At 45.6% G+C, this 20,628-nt stretch overlaps 1 protein-coding gene across 2 annotated transcripts; it reads left to right on the plus strand.

Moving 5' to 3' along the window:
* The first annotated feature begins 10,949 nt into the window (after positions 1 to 10,949).
* Positions 10,950 to 19,376, plus strand: LOC133381091 (zinc finger protein ZFP2-like). Of its 2 annotated transcripts, none has more exons than XM_061619629.1 (4): positions 10,950 to 11,087; positions 13,474 to 14,228; positions 15,215 to 15,341; positions 17,345 to 19,376. In XM_061619629.1, exons 2-4 carry the CDS (start codon positions 13,491 to 13,493, stop codon positions 18,628 to 18,630), a joined length of 2,151 nt encoding a protein of 716 aa, XP_061475613.1. In that variant the 5' UTR covers positions 10,950 to 11,087; positions 13,474 to 13,490; the 3' UTR covers positions 18,631 to 19,376. The 2 variants fall into 2 exon arrangements, with proteins under 2 accessions (XP_061475613.1, XP_061475614.1); XM_061619630.1 differs by lacking the exon at positions 10,950 to 11,087 and adding an exon at positions 11,793 to 13,324.
* Positions 19,377 to 20,628: the final 1,252 nt, after the last annotated feature.

A 20,628-nucleotide genomic window follows, 5' to 3' on the forward strand; every position in this document is an offset into this window, starting at 1 on the left:
CACAGCCTTCTCGCTATTAGTTTGCTTTGGGGTTTTATCTTTGGTTTTTATCATTGATCTGCTTTTCCTTGCATTGCTTGTTTTTATGCTTTGAAAAGCATAATTGGTGAAAAGTGGAGCATAAAGGAAAGAATAAATAAATAAATATGCAGGTAGCCACTCTTTTCCCTCAACATCCCAGTACAAACTTCTTCATACTTAACGGGCAACTGAAGGGATGCAGGGCCAGCCTTACCATTGAACAGAGTGAGACAGTCACCTCAGTAAGCTGATTTTTGGGTATCATGAAAGGGCAATAAACTGCTAGCGTCCTGAATGTATTCGTGTATTTGGACTGCCAGCGAGGGAAAGGTGCTTGTGGGATTTTCTATCTCAAGTGCCAAAATAAATTTGGTGAGCCTTCAGTCCTGTGCAACTTGACTTGAGATTGGGGGTGCCATTTGCTGTTATATCCCAGGCCACAAAATAGATTGGGTCAGCTCTGGAGTCCTATAATGTCACAAAAAAGCACAAAATCATTAGTTATTTAATTATTAATGTCTTTTAGTTATTTAATGTTTTGACTCCCAGGAATAGATGCTTGTGGGATTTTCCACCTTGGGTGCCAGAATAACTTGGCCAGCCTTGAGTACTGTGCACCTTTATACTGGAGGAGAGGGGGGCAAATGTGGTTCTATCTCAGACAGCAAAATACCTTGGACTTCCTTGAAGGCCAGTCACAACCCCTTAATTGAGGTTTCTCAGTTTCACAAACCATAAGCTGTCCAACGAATACAAAAAAATTCAACCAACCTTTCTATATCTTTGCATCTCCTTTCTATGTAATGGTTGTGCAGAACTGAACATCCAACATATAAAATAAAGCAGCTGCAGGGGCCCGATTGGACAGGGAGATGGACGTCTGGGGTCAGCACTGATGCTATTTGATACACCCAGAGGGTGTCGGCTCGTAAAGAAGATGGCACACTCAAAACATTAAGCTTTTCCAGGTGTTAACATTGAACACAGATACAAGGGCTTTCCACATGTAGAAGTGTTTTGTTTGAAACAGTATTAGGGTTGCCTGGTTCATGGCCCGAGACTGATCCTGTATCTTTAGGAGAAGGGAAATTCAGCCAAGTGCAGGTGTTCTTGCAACCCTGTAATGGGAAAAACCACAGGGTGGGATTCTCCCCTCTGCACATCTTTTAAAGATACAGAAGACCTCTGGGAGGCGGGGCCTGGCAACCAAGAGGTCTTCTGTATCTTTAAAAGTTGTGCAGGTAGAAGGGAGAATTCCACCTTGTGGTTTTTCCCATTACAGTGTTGCAAGAACACCTGCACTTGGCTGACTTTCTCTTCTAAAGATACAGGATCAGTCTCAGGCCATGAACCTGGCAACCCTAAACAGTATACACTTGTTCATTTGCACATCTCAGCAAAATGAATCCTTCCTATGAAGCATTTCTGGGTGATTTTACAATGAAAATGTGTAAAACCAACTGCAAGTACAAAAACAGTTAAACACTATCAGATCCAATATAAATGCCGACGGGTAAAAAAGTGAAAATGCTTTGAAGGCTTGGTGAAAGAGCATTGATATAGTGAGCATAAACGAGACCTGGTGGAATGGAGAAAACCAGTGGGATACGGTTATCCCTGGATATAAACTATATCGGAAGGACAGGGAAGGACGTATTGGTGGCAGAGTCGCTCTATACGTGAAAGAAGGCATTGAATCCAGCAAGCTCGAAACCCCAAAAGAGGCAGACTCCTCCACAGAATCGTTGTGGGTGGTGATACCGTGCCCCAGGAGGGACTTAATACTGGGAACGATCTATCGTCCCCCTGATCAAAATGCTCAGGGAGACCTTGAGATGAGATATGAAATTGAGGAAGCATGCAAACTAGGAAATGTGGTAGTAATGGGTGACTTCAACTACCCGGACATAGACTGGCTGCATATGTGTTCCAGTCATGACAAAGAAGCAAAGTTTCTAGATATTCTAAATGACTGTTCCCTAGATCAGTTGGTCATGGAACCGACCAGAGGGACGGCAACCCTGGACTTAATCCTCAGTGGGGACCGGGACCTGGTGCGAGATGTAAGTGTTGTTGAACCGATTGGGAGCAGTGACCACAGTGCTATTAAATTAAACATACATGTAACTGGCCAATTGCCAAGAAAATCCAACACGGTCACATTTGACTTCAAAAGAGGAAACTTCACAAAAATGAGGGGATTGGTCAAAAGAAAGCTGAAAAACAAAGTCCAGAGGGTCACATCACTCGAAAATGCTTGGAAGTTGTTTAAAAACACTATATTAGAAGCTCAACTGGAGTGCATACCGCAGATCAGAAAAGGTACCGCCAGGGCCAAGAAGATGCCAGCATGGTTAACGAGCAAAGTCAAGGAAGCTCTTAGAGGCAAAAAGTCTTCCTTCAGAAAATGGAAGTCTTGTCCGAATGAAGAAAATAAAAAAGAACACAAACTTTGGCAAAAGAAATGCAAGAAGACAATAAGGGATCCTAAAAAAGAATTTGAGGAGCACATTGCTAAGAACATAAAAACCAACAACAAAAAATTCTATAAATACATTCAAAGCAGGAGACCATCTAGGGAGACAATTGGACCCTTGGATGATAAGGGAGTCAAAGGTGTACTAAAGAACGATAAGGAGATTGCAGAGAAGCTAAATGAATTCTTTGCATCTGTCTTCACAGTGGAAGATATAGGGCAGATCCCTGAACCTGAACTAACATTTGCAGGAAGGGATTCTGAGGAACTAAGACAAATAGTGGTAACGAGAGAGGAAGTTCTAAGCTTAATGGACAATATAAAAACTGACAAATCACCGGGCCCGGATGGCATCCACCCGAGAGTTCTCAAAGAACTCAAAGGTGAAATTGCTGATCTGCTAACTAAAATATGTAACTTGTCCCTCGGGTCCTCCTCCGTGCCTGAGGACTGGAAAGTGGCAAATGTAACGCCAATCTTCAAAAAGGGATCCAGAGGGGATCCCGGAAATTACAGGCCAGTTAGCTTAACTTCTGTCCCTGGAAAACTGGTAGAAAGTATGATTAAAGCTAGATTAACTAAGCACATAGAAGAACAAGCCTTGCTGAAGCAGAGCCAGCATGGCTTCTGCAAGGGAAAGTCCTGTCTCAGTAACCTATTAGAATTCTTTGAGAGTGTCAACAAGCATATAGATAGAGGTGATCCAGTGGACATAGTGTACTTAGACTTTCAAAAGGCATTTGACAAGGTACCTCACCAAAGGCTTCTGAGGAAGCTTAGCAGTCATGGAATAAGAGGAGAGGTCCTCTTGTGGATAAGGAATTGGTTAAGAAGCAGAAAGCAGAGAGTAGGAATAAACGGACAGTTCTCCCAATGGAGGGCTGTAGAAAGTGGAGTCCCTCAAGGATCGGTATTGGGACCTGTACTTTTCAACTTGTTCGTTAATGACCTAGAATTAGGACTGAGCAGTGAAGTGGCCAAGTTTGCTGACGACACTAAATTGTTCAGGGTTGTTAAAACAAAAAGGGATTGCGAAGAGCTCCAAAAAGACCTCTCCAAACTGAGTGAATGGGCGGAAAAATGGCAAATGCAATTCAATATAAACAAGTGTAAAATTATGCATATTGGAGCAAAAAATCTGAATTTCACATATACGCTCATGGGGTCTGAACTGGCGGTGACCGACCAGGAGAGAGACCTCGGGGTTGTAGTGGACAGCACAATGAAAATGTCGACCCAGTGTGCGGCAGCTGTGAAAAAGGCAAATTCCATGCTAGCAATAATTAGGAAAGGTATTGAAAATAAAACAGCCGATATCATAATGCCGTTGTATAAATCTATGGTGCGGCCGCATTTGGAATACTGTGTACAGTTCTGGTCGCCTCATCTCAAAAAGGATATGAGAGTTGGAAAAGGTTCAGAAGAGGGCAACCAGAATGATCAAGGGGATGGAGCGACTCCCTTACGAGGAAAGGTTGCAGCATTTGGGGCTTTTTAGTTTAGAGAAAAGGCGGGTCAGAGGAGACATGATAGAAGTGTATAAAATTATGCATGGCATTGAGAAAGTGGATAGAGAAAAGTTCTTCTCCCTCTCTCATAATACTAGAACTCGTGGACATTCAAAGAAGCTGAATGTTGGAAGATTCAGGACAGACAAAAGGAAGTACTTCTTTACTCAGCGCATAGTTAAACTATGGAATTTGCTCCCACAAGATGCCGTAATGGCCACCAGCTTGGATGGCTTTAAAAGAAGATTAGACAAATTCATGGAGGACAGGGCTATCAATGGCTACTAGCCATGATGGCTGTGCTCTGCCAGCCTAGTCAGAGGCAGTATGCTTCTGAAAACCAGTTGCTGGAAGCCTCAGGAGATGAGAGTGTTCTTGCTCTCGGGTCCTGCTTGCAGGCTTCCCCCAGGCACCTGGTTGGCCACTGTGAGAACAGGATGCTGGACTAGATGGGCCACTGGCCTGATCCAGCAGGCTCTTCTTATGTTCTTATGTTCTTATCTTCCACAAGTGCTGAAAAGACGATAGAGAAGGCTCCTGTCTCATGTAACAGGAGTTGGTGGGGCAGGGGGGTGGATGCTGCCATACTAAATGCCTAATTCTGGCACTGTGTGGAACAGTTAGATAACAAATGGGGACCTTTGTAAACCTGCCATTACCAACTTAACAACTAGTCCCTGCTGTTGTGCCTTTTAACAGAAGCTTGGTGTACAAGACATTAGCAGGCAACTATGTTCAATGCTGTGACAAGCTTCACCTACTCCTTTCTGCATACTGAAATGCTGTTAAAGGCACAGGAGCAGAACAGTTCCATCAGCTGGCAACCCTGCTTGCCTCCATCCACATCTCCTGCACATTTTCTCATGCCCTTCAATTAAGGTGTTTCCCTCGTTGCCGGGGAACATAGAAAGCTAACATGCGTACCAAGTCAGATTACTGAACCATTTAGCTCAATATTGTCTACACTGACTGAAAGTGGCTCTGCATGGTTTCTGCCAGGGCGCATTCCCAGCCCTACCTTGAGCTGTCAGGGATTGAACCCGGGACTTTCTGCATGCAATGTAGTTGCTCTACCACTCAGCTATGGCCCTTCCCACCAAAAAACAGAGGAACATAAACTTATGCTGATTGATCCATCCAGCACAGTATTCTTTATCTACACTGACTGGCAGCAGTTCTCCGGGATATGAATCTGGGACTTTGTGTATGCAAACAAGATGTTCTACCACTGCGCTGCAGTCAGTCCTGCTGGGTCCATCGACTGGGCCGCCTCCTTGAGGTCTTTGCGTTCCCCACTCCAGAGAATCTGCGGTTCCTCTAAAACAGTAGGGAGAAAAAGAGGAAGGCCAAACAAGAGATGGATTGATTCCCTAAAGGAAGCCCCAGACCTGAACTTACAAGATCTGAACAGGGTGGTTTATAACATGCTATTGGAGGTCGCCGATTCATAGGGTCACCATAAGTCAATCGAGTGAAAGGTGCATAACAAGAAGTTGGGAAAGCCAGAGAGACACCCTCCCACCATGAGGGGGAGGAGGAGGGGAGCAGTTTAGGTTTGCAGGCTGATGTCTCAAATATCTTGGGTTCTCTAGGAGTCTCAGCTCTGTCAGTTTAACCCCTTGTATAATAATTGGGTGTTAGAACAAATTAAACCAGAACTGTCACTAGAGGCTAAAATGATGAAACTGAGGTTATACTTTGGACACATCATGAGAAGACATGACTCCCTAGAAAATACAATAATACTGGGAAAAACAGAAGGGAGAAGAAAAAGAGGAAGACCAAACGAGAGATGGATTGATTCCCTAAAGGAAGCAACAGACCTGAACTTACAAGATCTGAACAGGGTGGTTTAGGAGTAGGGTTGCCAGGTCAGAAGCATTCCAAAACCTGAGATTTTAGGGGCGGGCCCAAGTTATGTCATGGGGCAGGCCCAAGTGATGTCATTCAACATGATACATTAAGCATCAATCACAGTTGCTTAGAGTGTACCATTAAAAAAAATCTGACTGGAAATTAAGCTAGACATCTGAGCTAAAAGATGGAGCCTGGGTAGGGAACATTTAATCTAGCCTACTTGCTTTTGGCAAGAATGGTTGAAGTGCCTTCAGGCCAGGCCAGTCACCAGAAGGCCACTTCTGGAAGAAAGGAGCCTAGTGTTGTGCAGATGTTAGATGGGAGCATTTGGGAGTAAAGATGGATGCCCCTGAAGGCTGCAATTCTAAACACACGTACTAAGCCCCCATAGAACTCAACAGGACTTACTTCTGAGTAGATAGAGTTTGGATTGTGCTGTTGGTAAAGCTTGACTAGGGATCCTCTGCAAAGACATCCATATCCAAGCACGGTTGGCAACCCCCTGCCTGGAATGCCCTGCCCTTATCTTTTAATGTGGCTGCTCCAAACCTCTTTACAGATTTGACCCTTCACTTCAGAAAGAGGTCTGAGAAATGAGTAAGAGTAAGAAGATTCTCTACCCTTTCTGTCTGCATAGATGCCCTCATCCTTCCCCTGCGCCCAGCAGAAGCTCTGGGCCAGGCGGGACACAGTGGCATCTCGTAGAGGACACCCTCCCCTTTCATGGGGTGTATGATTTGTCCTGCCCCAGAGCAGAGTTTGGGGTGGACACCCCCAGTTACTTATTTTTTATGATTTTATGACATCATTATGTATTGATGATAATATTAGAAGCCTGATGATTTTGATTGCATAAATGTATTGTTATTCTTGACGGGGAGAGTCCCCAGATCACAGTGATATATCATACAGGGTACCCCAACATATATTTTTGGGTTCAGAGACGTGTTAAATTTCGTTTGAAGTTGCTGTAGCTGTCAACTCTCCTTTTTTAGTGTTTTGAACTTTCAAGCAAATGAGGAACTGGGAACTAGGAACCAACTTCAGTGTCGTATCAGTTAAATAGATTAAACAGTTGCGGGGGCGGCTGACATTTTGGTGTATATCTCTGGAACCAGACTACCTAGAAAGTTTTTAAAAAAAATTGAAGCTGAGAGTCCGGAAATTAAGGGATGCTAGCCACAGAGCTGGAGGGCCCCCCAAAAAACCAGACTCCGGCTGAAAAACGGAGACCTGGTAACCCTATTCAGGAGAGATGCTCTTGGAGGTCACTGATTCATAGGGTCGCCATAAGTCATAATCGACTTGAAGGCACATAACAACAACAAATTCTCTCACAGAAGAAGAAAGCAAAAGGCTTGTTGCAAAAGAGGAAAGCTAGTGCTTTTCAACGAAGGTTACCAACTTTTCAAGTGGCCTTTGCCCCCATAACTTTAACAGCAGCTTGACATGCAGATATTAGCCACAGGCAATTGTATTAACTTAATTAACAATGACACAAACATTATTACAATTATTGCCATTAATAATGTTAGATGATAATAACAGTAGTAGTAGTAATTAGTGTAGCATAGTGATTAGAGACTTAAGTACAAGAGTGAGAAAACCCATGTTCAAATCTCCACTTGCTCCGTTTTTACTGGCTGACCTTGGGACAACAGCTCTATTTAGCCTACCGCACAGAGATGTTGTGAGCATAAAATGGGCTAGTGGGAAACCATGTTCGCTGCCCTGCCCTCCTTGGAGGAAAGATTACGGGGAGGGTTAAATTTTTACGACCAATAGCCTACTACTCTGTACTGGAACTGTTTTATTGTCTTATTGTTATATTGTATTTTATGATGTATTTTATTATGATGTAATGTATTGTTGTTAAATTGTACGTCGCCTAGAGTGGCCATTGGCCAGATAGGCGACCCACAAATTAAATTATTATTATTATTAGGGTGTAAATGTAAAAAAATAAAACATGATTATTAAATTCATATCGCTCTCTTATACAGATTTTCCCAGAATGACTTGCATTACAACATCTTACAAATACAAAGCAGAAACACATGCACACACACACCAACATTAAAGTTACACAATATATAGAAACAGCACATAAAAGCTGCAAAACAAATGTCAGAGGGAGCAAAACTATTGTTTTAAAGGTTTTTGCATTTTAGCTGATTAAATAATTTTAATAATTAAAGGTTTAATCATTTTAGCTGATTAATCAGTTAGATTAAAAACCTGTTGATCAGCCAGAAGCACACTCTAATTAATTAACTCTACAGTTGGAGGCAGTGTCCTTCTGAACACCAGTAGCTGGCAGCAATGTACTACTGCTGCTCATTTCACAGCAGGGGCGATGATGTATTTATTTATTTATTGCACTTGCATACCACCCTATAGCCGAAGCTCTCTGGGTGGTTTACAGCAATCAAAAACATTAAAACAAATATACAATTTAAAACACATATTTTAAAAACAATTTAAAACAATTTTAAAATTTAAAACAATATAAAAACAATTTAAAACACATGCTAAAATGCCTGGGAGAAAAGGAAAGTCTTGACCTGGCGCTGAAAAGATAACAGTGTTGGCGCCAGGACCACCTCGTCAGACTGATCATTCCATAATTTGGGGGCCACCACTGAGAAGGCCCTCTCCCTTGTTGCCACCCTCCGAGCTTCCCTTGGAGTAGGCACCCGGAGGAGGGCCTTTGATCTTGCACGTAGTGTATGGGTGGGTTCGTATCGGGAGAGGCGTTCCATCAGGTATTGTGGTCCCAAGCCGTGTAAGGCTTTATAGGTCAAAACCAGGATCTTGAATTCAGCTTGGAAACATACAGGCAGCCAATGCAAGCGGGCCAGAATCAGTTTTATATGTTCGGACCGTCTGGTCCCTGTTACCAATCTGGCTGCTGCATTTTGCACAAGCTGCAGTTTCCGAACTGTCTTCAAAGGCAGCCCCACATAGAGTGCATTGCAGTAATCTAATTTGGAGGTTACCAGAGCATGGACAACTGAAGCCAGGTTATCCCTGTCCAGATAGGGACATAGTTGGGCCACCCACCGAAGTTGGTAGAAGGCACTCCGTGCCACCGAGGCTACCTGAGCCTCAAGTGACAGAGATGGTTCTAGGAGAACCCCCAATCTACGAACCTGCTCCTTCAGGGGGAGTGCAACCCCATCCAGAACAGGTTGGACATCCACCACCTGGTCAGAAGAACCACCCACTAGCAGCATCTCAGTCTTGTCTGGATTGAGCCTCAGTTTATTAGCCCTCATCCAGTCCATTGTCACAGCCAGGCACCGGTTCAGCACATTGACAGCCTCACCTGAAGAAGATGAAAAGGAGAAATAGAGCTGCGTGTCATCAGCATACTGATGGCAATGCACTCCAAAGCTCCAGATGAACGCACCCAACGGTTTCATGTAGACGTTGAACAGCATGGGGGACAGAACTGACCCCTGCGGAACCCCATACTGGAGAGTCCAGGGTGCCAAGCAATGTTCCCCAAGCACCACTTTCTGGAGGCGATCTGCCAAGTAGGAGTGGAACCACCGCAATGCAGTACCTCCCACTCCAAACTCAGGTAGTCTCCCCAGAAGGATACCATGGTCGATGGTATCGAAAGCCGCTGAGAGATCAAGGAGAATCAACAGAGTCACACTCCCCGTCTATCTCCCAACAAAGGTCATCATACAGGGCGACCAAGTCTGTTTCTATGCCAAAACCAGGCCTGAAGCCCGACTGAAATGGATCCAGACAATCGGTCTCATCCAAGAGTGTCTGGAGCTGGCCTGCAACCTGCATCCTGGGATGCTGTCCTCAGATGCTTATCACCAAATTAGGGTGCTTATCACCAAATAAGCAAAGCAGAGGGAGAGGTAGGTTATATTAGCATGCATGGCTAAGTGTAACACTGCCATAAGAGAATCCAAAGTCCCTTATGATGGCCAACCAAAATGTCATAACAAAATAGTGAACAAGATTTTGAGTCCACCAGAACTCATCATGAGGCCGGGCTAGATGTTAAGCAAGAGGGGGAAGAGAGACAATCTGGCTTGGTATTGAAGCCATAATGTCTGTCTAGGTCAACTTGTTTTATAGTTTTAGAAGGGTCATGGCTATATGGGGCAAGGCTGTGGGGAGAGCATCTGCACTTCAGAAGTTACCACACACCACTGAGGAGCAGGAGGCAGAACAAAGCCCGCTCATTCTTAACATTTGATTTTATTGGTCTTTTTAAATGAATATGCTAGATTGTCTTAAGTAAATGGATGTTTGGAGATTAAGCGGTACACAAATCCTGTTAAAATAAAATACTGGTGGTCCACTGGCCAATTTTTAGTAGCCCACCAAATGCCCAGTATGCTGGACTAGGGATGAACATGTGTTTTACGATTATTATTATTCTGGTCCAATATCAAATTCAATGAAGTTGGCCTACAGAGCCCTCTGTTGCCTGGAGACGAAAAGACTGAGTGGAGGGGACAGGATGCCACTTTTCAAACACCTGAATAGCTTGTTCACATGTTACGCTGAACACAGGTACAAACTGCCTGTCTCTCCACACATGCACAAGGGTTTGTGTGAAACAGTGTACCCTTCTTGATTTGTACAGCTTAACTCTATGTGTACATGGACTATGCACTCCTTGAACGTTAACTGGAATAACTAACTGTGCATGTGTACAGCTCAACTGTTTGTGTATGCAGGTACAGAGATTGTGATGTTTGATTGTCGCTATGTAAAAGAGTGAAGCCTTGTTCTCAGCTGCCCCAGAGGAAGGAGTGGACTGGATCTAATAGGACTAAGCTATTAGCCCTGACCCTTAAGAATGAAACCTCCATGGTCAGAGGCAGTGTACCACTGAATACCAAATGTAGCAGATTGCGGAGAGAGAGACAAACTGCGGCAGGGGACCTTTGTTGCTTTCATATTTATGTCGCCAGCATTCAGCGGGGCGGCTTATTCCCAGCTTGCAACGGGGGATGCGGCCCACCCAGGATTGCAGTTGCGGATCTCCTCCAAGTCGGGCCTCTAACGGTTAAACCAACCAGAGCCGCGCTCTGGTTCTCAGAGAGGCAGGAAACGGGTCCAACTAGGGGGACTCAATAGCGGCTGCACTTTCCTGTCCCATCACCGAGCATCGGGAAGCGGGCATCGGCCTGGTGACTTTCTTCGCCGAGGAGCCGGATCCCGGTGCATGGACGGGGCGAGGCATTAAGGTGCAGAATGGGGGTGGGAAGTGGAGGGGCGGGGGCAGAGGAAGAGGCGATTGGAAGAGGGGGAGCGAAGCACGTGTGCACAGCAGTGCAGTGCAAAATGAGACCCGATGTCTTAGCCCCAGCAGTGGCCAGCCGGGTGCCCCGGGGCGCCCCCGGGCAGGGCAGGAAGCCTACCGCCCTCTCCTGTCGTTGTGGGGAAGGGCCGTGGTTTCGTACTAGAGCATTTGCCTTGCATGCAGAAAGTCACTGGTTCAGTTCTCGGCATCTCTAGGTAAGGCTGGGAACATCTCCTGCCTAAAACCCTAGAGGGCTGCTGCCATTCTGTGTAGACAGTACTGAACGAGAAAGAACAATAGTCTGACTCTGTATTAGGTGGCTTCTTTCGTTGCTCAGCTACTACTGAGAGGTACACTGTTTCTGACCATGGAGGCTTTGTTTAGTAATCCATTGATAGACGTATTATCCTCCTTCATGAATTTGTCTGATCACCTTTTAAAGCTGTTTAAGCCTGTAGTCATCACCGCATCTTACTGCTTTTTAATATGTTTTTAAAGCTTTTTAAAAGCTTTTTAAAGCTTTAAAAATGTTTTTAAAGATGTTTTGTTTTAATATGTTTTTAAGGATGTTTTGCTTTAATATATTTTAAAGTTTGTTTTAATGACGTTTTAGAGTGTTTTTAGTGCTGCCCTGGGCTCCTCCTAGGAGGAAGAACGGGATATAAATCAAATAATAATAATAATCTTATGGAAGCAAATTCCATAAATTAATTTAATTAAAGTTATTTCTTTTGCCTGCCCTGAGACTTATGCCAATCAAGCTACTGCACCTACACTTTTGCAGCTAATACATAGTTGATAGATCTCTCCTCCAAGAATGCATCTCATCTTTATCAAAGTTGTCTAAGTGAGTGATCTCTTGTAGTAGAATGTGTGTGTGTGTGTGTGTGTGTGTGTGTAAATAAGTGAATGATGATTCTGAGAGAGATTTAAGCCTGTTTCTTAAAAAGTAACATAACTGAGATTTCAGATGGATGCTGGCAGTCAAGGGGACAGATTTGTCAAAGGAAGAAATCTTAAGAAGTGTGGCATATGGAAGATAGTTTTGTAAAAACTAAGGAAGACGAAATAGTAATTAGCTGTTAATGTTCAGATTAAGTCTATGGGATATTGAGAGCATTAAATCTGTAGATTCAGAAGTTTTCTCCTCCTTCTATGCTTTAATTTGGATTCCTGCATTGAGCAGGGGGTTGGACTCGATGGCCTTATAGGCCCCTTCCAACTCTACGATTCTGTGATTCTAATATCCTCAGATTTGGTTGTTCTTTCCTATAAAGTAAGGGCAGCTACTCTTTTTTCACCTGAAGGCTGCACTGAATTTGAGGGCTACATAGTCCTAGGTTTGCACTGAGTCGGACCACCAAAGAAAGATGAAAAAATCCCCAAATGCTGAGAAAAAAATATTACTTGGGAAAGCCCAACACATTTCAGCCTCTATATTGGGCCTTCGTCAGGGGATAAAATAGTCTGTAGAGATCTCTAATAGCAAAAATGCATACATTTGCCATTAAATATTTTACTCTTTGTGTTTCTTCGGACGCTGAGCGTTTTTTGTCTCCAGTTATACTGAGTTGGGCCATTGGTCCATCTAGCTCAGTAGTGTCTACACTGACTGGCAACGGCTCTCCAGGATTTCAGGCAGGGAATGTTCTCAGCCCTACTGGAGATGACGGGACCTTCTGCGGGTAAGGTGGATGTTCACCACGGAGCTACGGCCCTTCCCTATGCCAGTGGTGGGTATGGTCAATATATACATGCATGTGCACTACACATACAGACCATACACTCACATGCACACTCACCAGACATGCAGTCTCACGGACACTCTTACAGACACTCTCACAAAAATGCAGAGGCACACACACACACAAAATCAGCATTTCCGGCCTTCCTGACCCCGATGCTTGTGTGGGAGAAAATAAGAGTATAAGCAAAGCTCTGATGAATCAGCCCAATGGCCCATCTATTCCAGCATCCTGTTCTCCTAATGCCCCAAAGGGAAGCCCACAGCAGGACCTGAGTGCAGGAGCATTCTCCCCTCCTTCGGTTGCCAGCAGCTGGTATTCAGAAGCAGACTGCCTCTGCCTTTGGAGGTGTATCATAGAGATGCCATCAAGGCTGGTAGCCACGGATAGCCTTTTCCTCAATGAAGTTGTCTAATCCTCTTTTAAAGCCATCCAGGTTGGCAGCCGTCGGTGCCTCTGCTGAGAGCAAATTCCATAGTTTAATTGTGCGCTGTGTGAAGAAGCACTTTCTTTTGTCCATCCTTTTGTTTTAAGCTACGCTGGCATTTTACTTTGTGCTGGTTTAATGCTGAATTTCTTTTCCAGGAGGCAGGGGGTAAAAAATGGAAGAGCAGGGACTAATGCGACCTGTTCAGAAGAAAAGACTGGAGTCCAGAAGAAAAAATCCTCATGCGGTCCAGGTTGGGACCACCAGGGATCTTCCGCCTAGGGCAGATTCTCGCCAAATTAAGCCGGAGCCAGAGGAGGGCATGCAGCAGCAGGGCTGGGATGCCCAGTGGCAGGATTTCCTGAAGACAATGCACCCCCCTCGTTTGGGATGGGACACCCCACAGCCTCCCAGTCCTCCCCTGTCAGGCGATGGTGTCCTCCAGGCCTCCTTCAAGGGAGGCGCTGATGCCAGCCGATGGCCTGGTAGGGGAGAAGGGGTGACCCAGACCCCACCAGACTTCAGTGGGAAAGCGCAGGAGGAGGGAGGAGGCCTGATTTCCTCTGTGAAAGTGAAGGAAGAGATCCTGGACCAGGAGGAGGAGGAGGAAGAAGATGCCATCAGCTCGGAGATGGAGCATCAGCGCTTCAGGCAGTTCTGCTACCTGGAGGCCGAGGGCCCTCGAGAGGTCTTTGTCCGACTCCAGGAACTTTGCTCCCGGTGGCTGAAGCCAGAGAGGCGCACCAAGGAGGAGATCCTGGAGCTGCTGGTCCTGGAGCAGTTCCTGGTTATCCTGCCCATGGAAATGCAGAACTGGGTCAAGGGATACAGGCCAGAGAGCTGCGCCCAGGCCGTGGCCCTGGCTGAGGACTTCCTGCTGCGGCTGGAGGAGGCCGAAGGGCTGCCAGATAAGGTAAGGCCACTCCGCTCACAGTGGTCTCCAGCACCTCGTGGTGAGCAGTGCGCTGCCTTTGGGCATGGTGGTTCTGTTTAGCAGTGGTGGCGAGTAGCCATTGACAGATTCATCCTCCGCCTTCCTCCATGATCTTGTCTGATCTTTGTTAATACTACATCAGACCAAACCGTGTCTTTTAAGGGAGGTCTGTGATCAGGTTTCCAGGTGTTTTTATTTTACTAAAGCAGCTTAACGTGGCTCTCAGTTTTATCAGAGTTGTGGCTGTGGGGCAGAGGTATCCTCCCTTCACTAGACTTCTGTGGGTGTAATTTAGCAACAAACATGGGTACTGGGTGTGTGTGTGCCAGTTCTTTCCTGCTCCATGCCTGCTGCCTGAGATAATTGTCTCAATTTGCCTCCTGATTAAGCCAGCCCTGATGGTGAAATGTGATTAAACCAGGAATTCTATTATTAGCTGCCATTAACAAATTTCCCCTTTCACCCAAACCAGGAGACTATAGTTGGCAGCTTTCACAACAAGCCAGAAAATTAAGCCAACTCTAAATCATGTCCAGCCCAAATGGGAAACTGTGGTTAGTTAGTGGTTTCATGCTCTGACTATTCATGCTGCAAAGGGGTTGTGCACTCAGGCAAAAGGCATAGAATCATAGAATAGTAGAGTTGGAAGGGGCCTATAAGGCCATCGAGTCCAGCCCCCTGCTCAAAGTAGGAATTCAAGTTAATCTTCAGTATCGTTCCTTAGTGAGCCACAACACAATAATTTGAAACAGGGCAATGGATGCGAAGCATTTTGAGCGCTCTTAACAGTGCAGACCTGTAAATGTCTACTCAGAACATTGGGTTCAATAGGATTTACTCCCAGGTAAGTGCATATAGGATTGCAGCCTAAAGGGCTAAACAGATGCTATTTATGATTGTTCTCTGCCAATCAGTATCTCAAGCTTTTCATTATGTCCTGGTTTGCATCCCTTTTTCTGTTGCAGGAATCGTGGCCTCTGGAAGGCGTGGCTGCTAATTCCCCAAAGTTGGAGCAGGATCCAATGGACTCGGCAAACGTTCGTTTCTCTGCAGATGCTGAGGAGGAGAGCGAAGAGGAGGCCAGCTTTTTGGGTAAGGGACAGGTGGTCTGAATCCTTGGGTGTTTCTACCATTTCTGCAGGGAGCAGGGGTCCAGCAGTAGGCATTCTGTTGCACCTGAAGTTCTCAGGCTGCTTTGATGTTGGAAGTGCCAGTATTTCCAGCATAGCCTTCCCCAACATAGTGCCCTCCTACTGGACTCAAACTCCCATCAGCCCCAGCCCACATGGACAATAGCCAAAGATGATGGAAGCTGCCAATATCTGGAGGTCATTTAATTGGAGAAAGCTGCTGCTGGGGGAGGAAAGCCCAAAAGCCAATTCTCATGCAGAAACCTTCTCTAAGAGTGAGATTAGATATGATGTTAAAGTCATCTTTGCATTTATTTAAACTACACTTTAAAAAAAATGCAGATAGCATCTTTGGGGGGGGAATTGTCCAGAGGAAAATCCCTCTTTTGCAGCTTGGGATGAAATCCTTGATGTAGATCTCTCATTCCATTTAGATAGAGTGTGATACAGAACAGAGCAAGTGACTGTTGCGGATGATTAGGAGAGACTCTACATCATCTGCAAAGTGGAGAGTGCATAGGTTTGGGTGGCAATGGAAAGACCTCAGCTGCACTTTGCCACATTTGTATATGATATATTTTTAATATGTGTACTTATTACATTTCTTTTTAGAAGAAATTATTACTAGGTTGCATCTAGTGTTAGTCCTACTCAGAGCAGACCCATTGGAATTAATGAACATGACTAACTTAGGTCAGTTAATTCCAGTGGGCTACTCTGAGTAGGACTAACATTGGCTATAACCCATTATTACTAGGAACACAGGAGGCTGCCTTATACCAAGGTCCATCTGGCTCAGTATTGTCGACACTGGCTAGCAGTGGCTCTCCAGGCTTTCAGACCTACCTGGGGATGCCTGCAATTGAACCTGTTGTTATTTCTTTTGTCCTACCATTTTTCTCGCAAGAGCCAGGGGAGGCTAACAGACAAACAAGGAAAGCAGTATCAGAATTAAAATTAACACCACAACACGGAATAAAATACAATATGCCGTGGAGTCATAGGTTATCCAAATAGTACTACCTTCTTTGGAAGCCAGAATGCAGTTGTCTCCATGAGTCGACAAAGTCACAGCCTTGAAAATCTTTCGTTTTCTTCTCCATAAGGCTGAGCACCGTCAGTGTGTTCATAAGCGCAGCATTCTGTTGTACACTTGCAGGGAGACAGGAGAAGGGTAAGTGTTCAGTGTAATGATTTAATGTTGTTGTTTATTGAATTTATATCCTGCCCTTCCTCCTGAAGGAGCCTGGGGTGGCAAACATAAACAAAACAATATAACAACAAAAAGAAAAACATACTGACAAACGATTAAAAACATTCCAAAACCTTGCAATTAAAACAGTTTAAAATATTGTAAAACACAGTTAAAATATTCTGAAGCACAGCTTAAAACATTGTTTCATCAAGAAGTTTCACCAGTAATCTTCAAGTTGCCAGGAACTGTCCTCTTTGGCCATCAAATGCCTGGGTAAACAGGAATGTTTCAAATAACTCCTGAAAGTTAATAGTGATGGAGACAGGCACACCTTGCTGGGGAGGACATTCCATAACCAGGGAGCCACCACTAAAAATGCCCTGTCATGGGTCAGCACCAACTGGACAGCACTTAGGCTTAGTTACTATAGGAAAATAAGGAAGGGCTTGTTCAACGGGTAGAGAATCTGCCTTGCATGAAGAAAGCCACAGGTTCAATTCCTGGCATCTCCAGGTATATCTGGGAATGTCCCCAGTTTGAAATCCTGGAAAGTCATTGCCAGTCATTGTAGATAATACTTAACTAGATGGACCAATGGTCTAACTTGGTATAAGACATCTTCCTATGTTCCTAAATCAGCACAACAATAAAAAAACTTTTGCCATTGATCCTCTTTGCATTGTTATGTGTTATATAACGTTCTCTGTTTAGAGGCTTTCCCCCTAGTGTGGAGTAAAGGTCAGATCTTAATTCTGTGCTTGTTCTGGCAGGCAGTGACCAAGCATATGAGAACGGGGAGGAGTCCTTCCCCTTTGAAAGACATCCGCAAGTGGGCATCAGTGGAGTGTCCTTGGCAAGACTGAATGGGAATTTTTTCCAGGTTTGTGGGTTGGGAGAGATGTCCGGAAGTCAACAGAACCAAGAAAGCCACCGGGAGAACTCGACGGAGATCCAAACTTTTATTTATGATGAAAGTGACAGAGGGTTACAAGGAAACAACTTTCCAGAGGGAAGCCAGAAGGTGAAGAGGAAAAGGACAGGGCCCGACTGGGGCACAGTTTTGCGTCGGAGCTTTGACTTCCCTCGGAACCAGAAGATGCAAAAGCTGTACACGTGCACCTATTGTGGGAAGATCTCAAACAATAGTGCACACATGATTATACATGAAAGGACCCACACTGGGGAGAAGCCCTACAAGTGCTCGGAATGCGGGAAATGCTTCAGCACCAACTGCAACCTTATGAAACACACAAGAGTCCACACAGGTGAAAAGCCGTACAAATGCGCCGACTGTGGCCGGAGCTTCAGCGACAAGGCCTCCCTCATCGTACATGAGAGAACCCACACAGGAGAAAAGCCCTACGAGTGCCCAATGTGTGGGAAAAGTTTCACCTCCAGCTCCAACCTCATCACGCACAAACGGGTGCACACGGGAGAGAAGCCGTACAAATGCCCTGAGTGTGGGCAGAGCTTTGTCCACAGGCCACAGCTTGTCATCCACATCCGGACACACACGGGGGAGAAACCATACGAATGCCTGGAGTGTGGCAAAAGCTTCAATCAGAAAGCAGACCTGATTATACACGGGCGAACCCACACTGGGGAGAAGCCGTATGAATGTGCCGAATGTGGGAAAAGCTTCATCTCGAGCTCTTACCTCCGGAAACACGAGAGGCTGCACACAGGGAAGAAAACCCAAGCCGGGGAAGAAACCCACAAGTGCAACTACTGCCGGAAGAGCTTCATTAGCCGGTCCAAACTTCTCATACATGAAAGAACGCACACAGGAGAGAAACCATTTGAGTGTGCTGAGTGTGGGAAAAGCTTCAGCACGAGCTCTAATCTTGTCAATCACAAGAGGGTGCACACGGGAGAGAAGCCTTATCAGTGCTTGGATTGTGGGCAGAAGTTCAGCACGAACTCTAACCTTGTCAATCACAGGAGAGTTCACACAGGAGAGAAGCCGTACGAATGCTCAGATTGTGGGCAGAGCTTCGGCCACAAAGCATCCCTTAGAAGACACAAGAGAATCCACTCTAGAGAGACAACCACATGAGTGCTTGCACTGTGGACAGAGCACTGACGCTAGGTCTCATCACAGGCATGTAGGAAGTTGCCTAACGTCAAGTCAGACCGTGGGTCTGTGTAGATTGGGAGAGGCTGTAGCTCAGTGGTACAGCACCTGCTTTGCATGCAGAAGTTCAATTCCTGGTGCCTTGAAATGGCCTTCGTCTGAAACCCTGGGTCGTCGCTACCAGTCAGTGGAGACAATACTAAGCTACATGGACAGCTTCCTAGGTTCCTACCTCAGTATTGGGTGCTTTCAGACAAGTGTTCATGGTGCTCCTTATGCATACTTTTATTTTTTACAGTATCCGCAAGACTTCATTGGCATCCCATACTTTCCCCCCATTTAATCTGGATTTACCCTTTCCAGGAAATACCTGGAATTTTTTTTTAAAAAAAAGTGCTGCCAAGAACTCATCTACAGTGGGCCTGAACAACCTGTATATAATATTAACAGCTGTCTGGAGTCGCCCATTGTCCACACGGAACTGGCAATGGCTCCCCAGGGTTTCAGGTAGAGATTTGAAGGCCCAGGAAAAACATCCTAACTGCTAGAGCCATACGACAATGGAACCAATTACCTAGAGAGGTAGTGGGCTCTCCAACACTGGAGGCATTCAAGAGGCAGCTGGACAGCCACCTGTCGGGAATGCTTTGATTTGGATTCCTGCATTGAGCAGGGGGTTGGACTTGATGGCCTTATAGACCCCTTCCAACTCTACTATTTTGTGATTCTATGGGAAAAAAACCATAAAAAATTTGGGGAGGGGAGAGAGATTTTCCTAGTTTTTCCCAATTTTTCCAGGAAAAAGGGGGGAAATGGGGGGGGAGGGGAGGGTTTTTTTTAAAAAAAAAAATCCAGAATTTTTTCCGTGCCTTCGCATCTCTAGGCACAGGCCTTTCCCAGCCATGCCTGGAGATGCCGGGGATAACCTGCATGCAAAGCAGATGCTCTGCCACTGAGCTATGTCTCTTTCCCTCTAGATCAGGTGTAAACTGATTTCAGTCTTGCAGGGTCAGACTTTTAGCTACAATGCCAGTATACACAAGAGGCGTTTATACTCAGGAGCTCTTAACATTTCAAGGACAAGTAAGCTATTCAAAAGTCTGGTGCCAAAATCATTGACTCCCTGCTCAGACCATGTGGCACACCTCTGCTTAGAGCTCTAGCCCAAGGGTAGGGAACCTCAGGCCCGGGGGCCAAATGCAAACCTTCTGGCCCTCGGAACTCTACCCAGGCCACACCTCCTTACCCCAGGCCACACACCTCACTGGCCTTTGCAGCTGAGAAGTCCATCAGGGGCATTCACATCTCGGTGGCAGAGCATGATCATGTAAGAAGCAGCCTTATTCATCTAGCCTGCCATTATCTGTTCTGAGTGGCACTGGCTGTCCTGGGTTTCAGGTAGGGAGGGGCCTTTCCTCATCACCTGCTACCTGGTCCTTTAACAGGAATCGAACTTTGGCCCTTCTGCAGGGAAATCGTGTACCCTGCCCCTGAGCTTTGGTGCTTCCCTCTTTAGCGCTTAGCATTCAAAAGTTCCCAGGTTTAATCTCCCATTAAAAATATTTGGGAGAGCTGCAGTTCTGGGACAACTGAGCCAAAGGTCTGACTCGGTCAGTATAAAACAGCTTCACCTGTTTCCCTTCTGGAAAAGGGGTGCATAAATGGTTATGCCAACTGGGCCTACGGGTCTCAGCATGGGGTATCTGCATCACGTGATGTTATGCATGTGCTGGAGGAAGACGTGTCCTCGTCCCCTCCCACCCCCATGTCGCTTGGATAATGGAGCCCTTTCCAAGTAGGGCTGGAAAAGACTCCCTATGCGAAGCCCTGGAGAGCTACTACCAGTCAGTGTAGATAATACTGAGCTAGATGGATCAACGGTCTGACGCAGTATAAGGCAGCTTCCTATGGCCCTCCTTTGGGGAAGGGCCATAGCTCACTGGTAGAGCACATGAAGGTCCCAGCTTCATTCCCTGGTTT

This window comes from Rhineura floridana, chromosome 3, assembly GCF_030035675.1.
Source record: "Rhineura floridana isolate rRhiFlo1 chromosome 3, rRhiFlo1.hap2, whole genome shotgun sequence".
In the NCBI taxonomy this organism is placed as follows: domain Eukaryota; kingdom Metazoa; phylum Chordata; class Lepidosauria; order Squamata; family Rhineuridae; genus Rhineura; species Rhineura floridana.

Coding starts and splice junctions, on each gene's coding strand:
- LOC133381091 (XM_061619629.1), top strand. CDS start 13,491: ATGGAAGAGCAGGGACTAATGCGACCTGTTCAGAAGAAAAGACTGGAG. Junction 14,229..15,214: donor CCGAAGGGCTGCCAGATAAG/GTAAGGCCACTC, acceptor TTTCTGTTGCAG/GAATCGTGGCCTCTGGAAGG. Junction 15,342..17,344: donor AGAGGAGGCCAGCTTTTTGG/GTAAGGGACAGG, acceptor TTGTTCTGGCAG/GCAGTGACCAAGCATATGAG.